Source organism: Vigna angularis, chromosome 5 (assembly GCF_016808095.1).
Source record: "Vigna angularis cultivar LongXiaoDou No.4 chromosome 5, ASM1680809v1, whole genome shotgun sequence".
Classification (NCBI taxonomy): domain Eukaryota; kingdom Viridiplantae; phylum Streptophyta; class Magnoliopsida; order Fabales; family Fabaceae; genus Vigna; species Vigna angularis.
This window is the reverse complement of record NC_068974.1, coordinates 26,065,298-26,078,465: the sequence shown is the minus strand read 5'-3', so window position 1 is coordinate 26,078,465 and position 13,168 is coordinate 26,065,298. Positions and strand designations below refer to the sequence as shown.

Sequence of the window (13,168 nt, the reverse complement as noted above, 5' to 3'; positions counted from 1 at the left end):
GAGATACAGAATGTTTCACTGGTTCAGTGGTAGTCGCAACAATGGCAGCAACAACTTAATGTATCTGAGATGATCACAAAGCTTGAGGAAACCTTCCAGCGATTTATGAGAATGAGCTTATCTTATTATAAAAATACTGAGGTTGCATTCAAAAGTATGGAGATGCAAATTGAGCGATTGATAAAAAAGATGGAGGTTTTTAGAAGTATGTGAAGGGTAATCTTAGGGAAGAGTGTAAGACCATTGTTACTAGAAGTGGCAGAGTCCTAGAAGAAAGAAAAATAGAGAGAAAAGAGAAAGAAAATATGAGTGAAGAAGAAGAAACTGGGTGGAAAAAAAAGGGAAGAAGAAAGTGAGAGAAAAGAAAAAGAGAGAATTGAGGAAGAAAAAAAGAAAGAAGAGGAAGACGAGAGAAAAAAGAAAAAATATTTTGAAAAACCCCTTCCTTATCCAAAGACTTATTCAAGGAAGGAGAAAGAAAAACAGCTTCAGCGGTTCATGGAAATTTTTAAGAAACTGGAGATCACCATACCTTTTTGTGAAGCATTGCAACAAATGCCTTCGTATGCAAAGTTTTTGAAGGAGCTCCTCACGAAGAAAAGAAAATATATTGAGAAGGAGACCATTGAAGTGCAAGGAGATTGTTGTGAAATCATACCAAAATTATTACCTCCTAAGTTTAAAGATCCAGGAAGCTTCACCATTCCATGTACTATAGGAGAATTAGAAGTGGGAAGAGCATTGATTGATTTGGGAGCTAGCATTAACCTAATGCCGCTTTCTATGTTCAAGAAGATTGAAGGCTTGGAACTTAGGCCTACTAGAATGGCGCTCCAATTAGCAGACCGGTCTCTTAAATACCCTTATGGGGTGGTTGAAGATGTGCTTCAGAAAGTAGACAAATTTTTATTTCCGGTGGATTTTGTCATAATGGAGAGGAGGAGAATGGAGATGTGCCTATCATTTTGGGGAGACCATTCATGAAGACTGCAAGAGTCTTAATTGATGTGGAGAATGGAAAGCTTAAAGTAAGAATGCAAGATGAAGAAGTGAATTTTGATGTGTTTGAAGCCATGTCACACCCTAAGGATGATAAAGCATGTTTCCAATTTGACATACTTGATGAAGTTTGTATGATACAAGAGAAGATGGTGCGTTGTTCTTCTCCATTAGAGAAGACTCTCATTGATGCATGTGAAGATTTGAATGAAGAGTAAGAGAAATTAATTGATGAGTGCTTGACGGATTTGGAGGCGTTAAAAGAAATTTCAATGGATGAGGCGAATTTTGAGAAGATTGATACCAAGGAGGAAGTCAAAGAAAAGAAGTTAGAGTTAAAGATGTTACCATCGCATTTAAAGTATGTTTTCTTAGAAGAAGATGGAAAGAAACCAGTCATCATTAGTAATTCTTTGTCTTCTAAAGAGGAGGAAAAGTTGGTAGAAGTTTTGAAAGCTAATAAAGGAGCTATTGGGTGGTCAATCTCGGATCTCAAAGGTATAAGCTCAACTTATTGCATGCATAAAATATTGATGAAGGATGATTATAGACCAGTTTCTCAATCGCAAAGAAGGTTAAATCATGTGATGAAGGAGGTGGTTAGAAAAGAAGTGTTAAAGCTTTTGGAGGCTGGCATTATATATCTGATCTCTGACAATGCGTGGGTAAGTCCAATACAAGTAGTGCCAAAGAAAGGTGGGATGACAGTAATTTATAATGAGAAAAATGAGCTTATTCCTACTAGAATAGTTATTGGGTGGCGGATGTGCATTGATTATAGGAAGTTGAAGAAGGCTACTAGGAAGGATCATTTTCTCCTTTCTTTTATGAATCAGATGCTGGAAAGATTGGCACGTCAGGCTTTTTATTGCTTTCTGGATACAATCAAATTTTGGTAGATCCAAAAGATCAGGAGAAGATGGCCTTTACATGTCCATTTGGTGTATTTGCTTACAGAAAGATGTCATTCAGGTTATGTAATGCGTCAGCTACATTTCAGAGGTGTATGCAAGAAAACTTTGCGGATCTCATAGAAAAGTGTATCAAAGTCTTCATGGATGATTTTTCAGTATTTGGAGATTTTTTTCATAGGTGTCTAGCGAATCTGGATATTGTGCTTAAGAGATGTGTCCAAACAAATTTGGTGCTCAATTGGGAGAAATGCCATTTTATGGTAACAGAAGGAATTGTTTTGGGTCATAAGATTTCTGCCAAGGGGATTGAAGTAGATAAAGCCAAAGTGGAGGTCATTAAGAAACTTCCACCACCGACGAATGTGAAAGGAATCAGAAGCTTTTTGGGCCATGTTGGGTTTTGTCGAAGATTCATTAAATACTTTTCGAAGATTGCCAAACCGTTAAGCAATTTGCTTGTTAAATATGTGCCTTTTGTGATGAGTGACGAATGTTTAAAAGCTTTTGACGTCTTAAAGAGTAAATTGATTTCAGCTCTAGTGATTGTAGCTCCTGATTGGAATCAAAACTTTGAATTAATGTGTGATGCTAGTAATTTTTCTATAGGTGTTATGCTTGGACAGAGAAGAGAGAAGGTATTTCACACTATTTATTATGCTAGTAAAGTTTTGAATGAAGCACAGTTGAGTTATGCCACTACAGAGAAGGAATTTCTGGCTATAGTTTATGTTCTGGAGAAATTTAGATCTTATCTTATCGGGTCTAAAGTGATCATCTACATGAATCATGCAACTATAAAGTATTCATCTAGTTTCACCATGTCTATGGTGAACTAAACTTCAATTGTTGTTGGGAAAATGATGTAATCCTTTGAAACTCTCATGTATTGAATTGATTCTTATTTTAAATGCTTTGTTCATTAATTGTTAGGGTTTTTCCTCTATACTCTATGTTTGCTTTGTTTAACTCATTCATAGCATGATAATTGATTTTGTCGATATGGATACGTACGGGGAAATCTAGATCTGGGGAATCTCTCCCAAAAGTAGTACTTCCTAGACATAGGGATATAAGAGTTGGTTGTCTTTAAGCTTCTATGCGTTTATAATGCAGAATTAATTGCTAGGGAGAAAAGACATTGTAAACTAGTAATTAAGGATAGGCTTTCTTCGCGGAGACATCCGATCTAAAGTAAATTAGAAAGTGGCATTAAAATTAATGAAGAAGACGAATTCATAAATACATAAGAGTGGATAGCATAAGTCGAACCCCTAACAACATAATCATTCCATATTTTACAAACCAATCACTTGTGCATTCTTATTGTCAATTGATCAACACTTGCATTCATGTTTACTTTCTGCATTTTAAACCAAAAGATTTTGTTCTCAAGTCATATTTAATCAAGAAATCACATAATTGTTTAGGTCGTGAGTCTCTTGGGAAACGATACTTGGTCTTACCATATTTATTACTTGATATGATTCGATACACTTGTCGAGGTCTTAACACTGTAACGGAATGGTTAGTGTGGAATAATAAACCGACACGGGGGGTGAATTGGTTTTTAATAATAATGTGTGCCTTTTAAAATTTCTTCTCGATTTAACTTACTGAGCAAATAATAAAGATAAATAAAAAGAGTAAGGTTGAGAGAAATTTGTAGAGATGATTTTATCCTGGTTCGGATCTTACCAATCCTACATCCAGTCGCTTATCTCAAATCAAGATAAACAGTTCACTACTCACAAAACAATTACAAATTACAATCACAAAGAACCAATTTGCAAAAGTTTAGAAACCACCTTTCTTGATACACAAGAGATGAACCTTCACCTCCTTTGAGTCTTCACAAAGGATGAAACACCACCTTCGAATACTTCACGAAGTATGACTTTATCTTCCGAACAGTTCCGTAGATGCACCAAGGATGAATCAGCTATTCCTCTGTCACCACAGTAGCACTTCACGAGCTCCAAAGAAAAGAGTTTCTTTAGCTGAACAGGATCACACAATTCTCAATGATTTTTGAGTTCTAGAGCACAAGGGAAGAGTTGTTGTTGAAGAAAAATGAGATCCTATTTATAAACTCAAGCAAATACTCTTCCGTTTTTTGTTTCCAACCATTGAACGCTTTTAATCGATTAATATTCTTGTTAATCGATTAAAATAAGTACAGCGGCTAGTTTTAATAGCTAGAAAGATCCAAGGCTCACCTTTAATCGATTAATCCACATTTTAATCGATTATTACAGATGTAGTTAGAGTTTTTCAGCTCCTATCTGGATTAATTGATTATCACTAGGTTTAATCGATTAATACAGTGCGTTTTTTACTATGAACATCATATTTGAAATGTGAAAGTACATGAAAACAAAAACCACTAAGAACCTGAGTCCTAAATACTTAATTACAATTATTACAAAAGCTTTCTATAAAATACAACTCTTCAAAGGATCTTCTTGAATCTTGAAATCTCTTGACTTGATTTGGACATCATTAAAACTTCATCTTCATCATTTTGCTAACAGTCACCTCAACCCAGGGCGGAAGGAGTGATAAAAAGCACCTCAGTCTCGGCACTCTATGATTCCACAAAACGAATCCACCTCGTCCAACTACTCGATGATTCCATAGTCGAGTCACCTCAACCCAGGGCAGAAGGAGTGATGAAAAGCTACTCAGTCTCGGCACTCGGTGATTCTATAAAACGAATCCACCTCAACCAACCGCTCAGTGATTCCATAGTCGAGTCACCTCAACCCAGGGCGGAAGGAATGATAAAAAGCTCCTCAGTCTCGGCACTCGGTGATTCTATATAACGAATCCACCTCGTCCAACCGCTCGGTGATTCCATAGTCGAGTCACCTAACCCAAGGCGGAAGGAGTGATAAAAATCTCTCTTCGTAAATAACCTTCATCTCTCCGATTTTAAGGTCTTGGTTTTGCACTTTGTTGAGCAAAGCATACCTTTCACTCCTGACAAACGGTTGCAGCAATAGTCGTAGTCTTTTTGATATTTACTTCAAGAGTCGCATGGTCCAGGGTTGATTGAGCCCTCATACGTACACCTATTATAAATCCTATAGTTAACCTTGACTTAGGCCGAATGGTTAACTCAGACTTGGGGGGCATATGTATGGTATAGGGCACATACCGAGCGGTTAGTATTGGGTCAGCGACTAAATTATTTTTATTGGGCCAATAGCTTGGGCAAATAAGCAGTTCATAAATTAATAACACAACGATTAAAGATATCGATATTGATTATATTCATTAAAGATATTGATTGAAGATATTGTTAACTGATTAAAGTTGTTTATGAGTAACAGGCCGGAATTAAAGGTAAGTTTGTTTTGTTGGGCCTATTCTAGTTTAGGGTCCATGAAATAACTTATAAATAGAAGACTAAGCCGCAAAGGTATGAGGATTTTTAACTTATTCTGAGTACTCACTCTCTATTCAATGTTATCATTATTATCACGCAAAATTACTCCTAACTTGAGTGTCAGAATGTCTTTTGCAGGTATCCTCCCACATTTTGGACTTGAAGCACTAGAACCAAGAGGATCAGAAGTCAAAAGACGAGAAGATTACAACAGGAAGGTTAGTCTCTCAACCTTACACTGATATACATGGAAACAATTTTTATTATTTATAAAATCTTATAATATAATTAAAGAGTATATTCTTATTAATTAATGACCATACAAATTTTGTCATTAAAATAATGATCAGTAAAATTATAAGAATATTTTTAAATAATAATTAATTTTGGAGATAAAAAATAATTGGTAAGTGACTAATTTAGATACTAATTTATAAACTAAAAATTATTGATATATGAATATAAAATATAAAATTGTAATTAGTGAGTAATTATGCATTGGTTATAATTGGTCATTAACATTAAAAAGTATTTGTGTAATTTTCACTTTTATTTATTTGTTGTTTGGTAACTTTAATTTAAAATTTATATAATTATATTTATTTTGAAATATTTGATAATAAATATATCATTTTGATATTGAATATTTGAAATTTTAATTTTTTTATAAAAATTGATTATTTAATATTAAAATAGTAAAATAAGGATAAATATAAACTTTTACTCCAAAGATAAAAATGGATCATGAAACTTATTCAACAATATCGATTGTCATCTCTAGTCGTTTTAAGTACGTGAACAAAACATTATATTGACAGTTTAAATTTTGTTTGATTATACTTCTATATTTTTAGGATTATTATTAAATAGTAATATATTTAAACAAAACAGCTTCAGTAAATAATTCTAAAATTTATGCAATTAATATCATATGTTATGAAATATCAATTTACAATCTTTAAAATATTATTTTAGTTAAAATCGTTTTTGGCATTCTTAAACTAAATTTTTAAATGTATATTAACGACAGGTAACGAGGGAATTAGGTTCCATCACTAGTAGAAAAAGATTGATTAACACGTAAGACCACAATTATTGTTGAATGGTGATTGGTGGCAATTTTTATAATTAACATAATTATATAATAGATAATGATATTTGACAACATTTTTTAGATAATATTTTAATAACATTTATGTGTCATTTTGTAATTGGTTCATGTTGGTGTTTATGATTATTATTACTGATTGTGGAGTAATTTTGGATCAATCACATAATGACACGTAAATAATATTAAAATGTTGTCCAAAAGATATTGTCAAATTATCGTTATCCTATATAATAATGATGGTTATCCGCTACCACTATTGATTTATTTTCCACCAAGTTTTAAGTTTTCATATGCTCGAATGTTATTTTTATTTTTTATGTTTGGTTATGAATGGTGAGATACTATGCTCTTTTATTATATATTGATGTTAAGCCTCTACAATATTTTGATACTATATATGTTCTATTTCAAGATTACTTGTTTTTATATTCATATGAAAATATCGGTATTGAATTTATCCCATGTGATAAATTGTATTATTTTATCTTTTTATACATTTTAGTTTTTATCTTGTTAAAATTTCAAAAATATTATGAAATTTCCAATATTATAAATTTGTAAGAGGTTACTTATACGAATTTAACTTAAAAGAAAATATTAAAATTAAATATAGTTTATTTCTTTTATATTTTGATTTGATATTACATTATTTTTAGAACTCTTATATTCTTGATAGTCGTGAAGGTTGGAAATCGTGTGAGTTTAAGTTTTTTATTTCATAAAAATAAAAAATTAAAATACTTGAAGATTTATTAACTTATTATTTTAAAGTTTTTGATAAAAATTAGTATCAATCCTTTATATATTTGTTCATATCTCAATCTCAATATATTCATTCACTTTTATTTTGTTACAAATCTTAATAAATATTTCAAATGGAGTTTTTGTATTTTTAAGGATATGATCAAATATTTGAATATGATCTCAGCGTATCCATGCTAGATTGCACATCCTTATTTTATAACAATATATTTCTTTACCTATTAAAATAACGTATCCTAAAAGATTAATTTCACGTTCTCAAATATTTCCTTGCTTTATTAAGAAACATACAAAATGTTCAATGACTACACTATTATTATAATCACGGAGACGTCTCCATTAACCCAAAAATTTAAAAGTAAAAAAGTCTATTTATTGCCAAAAACATCATTATAGTAACTAACCTCCAATTGTCTTTAGCATGAATTAGATAATGCTAATAAACAAATGATCCTAAGATTTGATCTAACGAGGTAATTTGTCGGATCAAACGTAAGTACTGAAGTAATTTAAAAATACTTACTGGTTAACATCTGTTAACACTAAATATAAAAATTAATTTAATTGCATCTTCAACAACTCCTTATAAAATATATATTTAATCCGTACAACAGTTTAATTGGATAATATATTTATCAATTAAAACATTACGGTACATTTCATATAATATCAATATTATCTTAAAATTGATTATTGTATTATTTTTGTCAAGACAATAATTCTTGTAAAAAACACAACAATGAACACCAACGTGAAAACACTTTTATCGTGTGAAACATGTTATTCAATAAGAGTAAGTGTTTCAGAAAAATTTATTTAAAATTTTGATTTTAACTTATTATATATCCTCTTTAACTATTATTCACTTGGCAAGTTGCTACTAAGAAAAAAAAATAGACTAAAAACTCAGAAACATGGACAAAATTATCAAAATGAAACGACTTAAATACAGAAATTATTTCAAAGGTATAGATGATATTACAGAAATATATATCACACCACACGTTTTTTTCACTTTTTGAAGCATTATTGCTATGGATAAACCTCTATGAGAGACTTGAAACCTAGAACTGGAGTTATCTTATAGTGATTAAAGCCTGCAGAAAAAAACAACTTAGCCCAATCTTTCTCATTTCTCTCTTTTCCAGTAACCAACACCATCATCTCCATATCATAGTAGAGCTTTGTTTGATCCAATACACTGTCCCCTTTCAGGTTTCCTATCACCACGTCTATGATAATCACTTTTCCTTTATCTTTCTTTTCGATTGCCTCCTTACATCTCTTCAGGATTTTCAAGCATTCCTCATCGTTCCAGTTATGCATTATAGTCTACATCACAGTCAAATTACAATCACATTAGATATTAATTTTCCATTTAGTAAAAAACATGTTCATTAGATAATATTAATTTGAGTATTTCTTGAATAATAAATATAGTTGAAGAAGTAATTTATCAACGAACTGAAACCCTAGACAGACAGAAGATGGTGTGTGCTAAAGGAATAGTAAGAAGATAGAATAAGATAATATTTACCTTGAGCATGATGGAATCAGCAGAAGGGATTGCTTGAAACATGTCCCCTCCAACATATTCTATGTTATCTGTTCCTTGCAAGCCATGAACAACATGTGGGAGATCAAAAACAGTACACTTCAAGTGTGGAAAAGACTTGGCAATGGCCTTAGCCATGGTTCCTGTCCCTCCCCCAACATCAACCAAAGACTCTAATCCTTCCAACACTCCCTTGCACTTCTCAATCATCACACTGGAAATCAATCGAGTGTCATTTGTCATGGCATCATTGAAAAGGTGGTTGAGTTTGGGCTCACGGCCAGCATAGTCCCAAAAAGTCATCCCATTCTGTGTGTGAAATGGTGTAGGCTCATCATTTGTGAACCAAGTGGAGAACTGAAACCATGGATTCACCAAAATTGGATCAAGTATCACTTGTGGCAAACATGTCATACTAAAAGGGTGCTCCTTAAGGAGAAGTGCTGATGCATCAGTTAGCGCATAGCTCACTTCTTGCTTACTATCATCACTGTGTTGAGAGAAAAAACCAGAATGGACCAAGATTTGCATCAAACGGGAAACAAAGCAAGTCTTGGAAGGGTGAATTGGAAGTGAAGCAATGAGTTTTGAGAGTGGCATAGATTGGCCATAGTTGTGTATGACATCAGGAATGCACAGATCAATTGCACATTTAAGGGACATAGAGTTTATGAAACCAAAAGTTTGGTTAAATATGTGGGTTTGAGCTTCAAGTAGTTTGGAAGAATGATCTTCGTTATCAAAACTCATTTTGGTATCTCAACTAACAACTTAGCAACATCAAACTCTGGGTGGAAGATTATAAACTTCGTCCATAAATTTATAAACTTCATCCATAATTTACTAAAATAAGAATTTAATACCATTACCTTGAAATATTGAAGATTCTACCGACATTTTCATATGGCCGTAATCTTATTGACGTTGAAAAACACTATATAATATTATTCTTCATTTCCCATATTTGTAACATGTTTTAGAAATTAAAAAAAAAAATATATATATATATATATATATATATATATAATTGAATTAGATTTAAAGTTTAATTTTTATATAATATTAAAATCATTTAAAGTTTTTTTATAACAAAATTTATTATTTATTAAATTTATTGAACCATAATTAATGTTTAATCTCATATTTAAAATATATAAATTTTAGAGTAAAGAGTGCATTGGAAATCTAATATCTGTTAGTAATATAAAAAAGTATTTATATAAATTATAAGTGGAAGTAAAAGTCATTTTGTAAATGTTATAAGATCGAATTAGATTTAAATTTTTTTTTTAAAAGAAAATATGCAATGATTAAATTAGTATTTACAAAATCATGAGAGTGACTGGTTCAATGAGAATGGACCCTTATAACTTTGTGATTTCGAATAAACTTTAACCAATACAAATGTCTGTCCGTATGCAAAAGAATATGCAAGATATTATGCTACTAGCATTCCTTTAAATTAATTTTAACTTTTTATGAAAATGGTGATTTATTTTAATTTGTTCCTTCATCAGTGTTATCAATAAGTTTATTAAAATGTAAAACATATATTAAAGCTTTTACATTATTAAAAAAGCAAAAATCAGATAAAAACAAACTAGGTAGTCATTCACTTAAATTTGTTTGTTCAATGAAATCCAGAATATCTTAGTGGCCCATTGCCACTATGATATGTGTCTGCCATTCATTTTGAGAAATGCCTTAAGTTCCCCATCTTGACTCTTTCATTAAACTAAATTATTTCTTCTTTACCCAACCAAATACATCGTACGATTGAAAGACATTGTTCATATGATACTGTTCATTTTTTTTTCAATATCTAAATAAGTTTTTGAAGAAAATATTAGTGTTCGTGATCTACTTAAAAAAATATTTGGTTGGATTGAATTAGATTAGATTCCTATATTTTTTATATTTAATCTAATTCAATCTATTGGATTAAGATTTTGAGAAAAATAATATTAAAAGTAATTGTACTATACTCGGGTAGTCGACCGTTCGAGGGGAGTGTCATCCGCTCCAACCGGTAATTCAGTGATCGCAAGCCAAGACTACCCCTGGTCGGGAGGACAACTTGAACACTGGACGAATGGATTGGCATAGTGAAGGTCATATCTGCAGGCAGAAGAGGCTAGGATTGAAGACGGACAACCTCGGACCCCAATTAAACCGAAACAAAAGGCGCCCACCGTGGGACCGAGCGGCATCCCCATGACTCCACGAGGAACCAGACGTGCGCTCGGTCTCGACATCGCTACTTCAAATCAATACCAGGTTTTGCAACAAGGGTAAAATATTCCGTAATAATTTCTAACCATGTCTTTTGTTTTGAGAACTTTCAGGAAGGTTCAGTCCTACGTTCAACCTTGACAGGTTCCACTTTTTATTATAATTTATAAATTATAATATATTTGTTTAACTCATATTTTTGTGAGTAAAAATATCCTGCACAGGAAGGTTCAGTCCTACGTTCAACCTTGACAAGACTTACGTGTCTACACTTTTGGTATGAAAAAAGCCAGACAATTTCCATCCAATCACAGGTTGCAGGGCAATGGCACAAAACCCAGGGAACGCTTTCCGAGAGCTCTTGGTCCTAAACCGAGCGGTGAAGAGTGTTCGTGAACTCTCACCCTCGTCCACAAAACCCAGGGAACGCTCTCCGAGAGCTCTTGGTCCTAAACCGAGCGATCACAAGTATTCGGCCATTCGGTCTCAAACCACAACACACCGCCCGGTGATTCAAAAGGGTAATCACTCTTTCCTGGCACTTTAAATTCGTCCGGCGTATTTAAACCCCTTCACACCTGCAAACAGCTGCTCGGGGCTTGGGGGGCTTAATGTACTATACCTGGCAACCGACTGGCTATCAGACAAACTAATCAGGAAAGGTAAATATCATTAATGGCCAATTAATACGTTTAATGGCCATACTAAATACGAATATACACTATTTATGAGTGATTGACAAGTCATATTGCACAAGAATATGGTATTAATGGACAATTAGCAGGTATATTAGCAAGTATTATTGGATTTATTGACATATCAAATATGAATTAATGAGCTTGATTTCCATAAGCCCTATAAATATAGGGTTAAGGCCCAGGTAAAAACATCATTTTCTACCCTAATAAAATATAGACCTCTTTCTGAAACATATCTGACTTGAGTGTTGGAGTGTCTTCTGCAGGTCAACAACTCATCAAAGTGGATTGCATTCTCGGAAAGGATTGAAGATCAAAAGAGAGCAGAGCAAGGAAGAACGACCGACCCTCGGACCAATTCAACCGAAACATAAAGCCCCCCAAGCCCCGAGTAGCTGTTTGCAAGTGCGAAGGGGTTTTATAAGTCAGGCAGTTAAGTGGTGGTAGGAATAGTTGGACCGAATGCGATTACGGGTGATTGCCTTCTTCTACCAAGGAGCTTTGTGGTCGAAGTAGATTCGTTTGTAGTGTCACCGAGTAAGTCGTCGTTCTGCTCTAGGTAGAGGTGATTCGTCCGTGGAATCACCGAGCAGGTCGTAGTTCCGCTCTGGGTAGAGGTGATTCGTCTGTGGAATCACCGAGCGGTGCATTTACTTCGCTCTTGGTTGAGATGATTCGTCTGTGGAATCACCGAGCGGTACATTTTCTTCGCTCTTGGTTGAGATGATTCGTCTGTGAAATAACCGAGCGAGTCGTAGTTCCGCTCTGGGTAGAGGTGAGTTTTTGGCTGCAAACAATAAGCTAACAAATATCTAAAACATCTGGTATTATTTCTTGAATATCATATTACAAATTGTACTTAACTGATATGACAACTAAGAGGTCGTTCCCTACTCCTGCTCCTACTGCGCGAATCGTCACGCCGCCGATCGGCCCTGTCAGGTTGCCGATTGTCTTCCCTCTGGCCACCATCACGCTCAGCCCTTAAAGCCGCCACCTCTGCCCTTAGTTCTTGCATCTGCCTTTGCATCTCCTGAAGCACCTGTAACTGGAGCTGCTCTGCCATTGTGGTCTCAAGCTGGGTTTCTTCTGCACGCCTCGGTCCCACGGTGGGCACCATTTGTTTCGGTTTAATTGGGGTCCGAGGTTGTCCGTCTTCAATCCTAGCCTCTTCTGCCTGCAGATATGACTTTCACTATGTCAATCCGTTCGTCCAGTGTTCAAGTTGTCCTCCCGACCAGGGATGATCCTGACTTGCGATCACTGGATTACCGGTTGGTGCGGATGACACTCCCCTCGAACGGTCGGCTACCCAAATATAGTACAATAATATTTTTTAAGTAATGCAATAATAACGTTTAACATATAACAAACGAAAAATTAATGTAAAAAATCATCAATAGTAATTTTGTAAATAAAACATTATTATAAAGTATGGCTACAGGAACCCGACGTCAAATATGTATTGGATATTGATCCCTTCAGACGTCAAATAGTTTGCAGAAAGTC

General features: G+C 33.7%; 2 protein-coding genes across 2 annotated transcripts; one reads left to right on the top strand and one right to left on the bottom strand.

The window, feature by feature from the left end:
• Positions 1-498: 498 nt before the first annotated feature.
• LOC128196697 (uncharacterized) lies at positions 499-984 on the top strand. Its single transcript, XM_052878200.1, has one exon. The coding sequence runs from the start codon at positions 499-501 to the stop codon at positions 982-984; it is 486 nt and encodes a 161-aa protein (XP_052734160.1).
• Positions 985-8,089: 7,105 nt separating this feature from the next.
• On the bottom strand, positions 8,090-9,528 carry LOC108340127 (probable O-methyltransferase 3). The gene is made up of 2 exons (XM_017577354.2): positions 8,712-9,528; positions 8,090-8,506 (listed from the first exon to the last, which is right to left on the bottom strand). Exons 1-2 carry the CDS (start codon positions 9,477-9,479, stop codon positions 8,207-8,209), a joined length of 1,068 nt encoding a protein of 355 aa, XP_017432843.1. The 5' UTR covers positions 9,480-9,528; the 3' UTR covers positions 8,090-8,206.
• Positions 9,529-13,168: the final 3,640 nt, after the last annotated feature.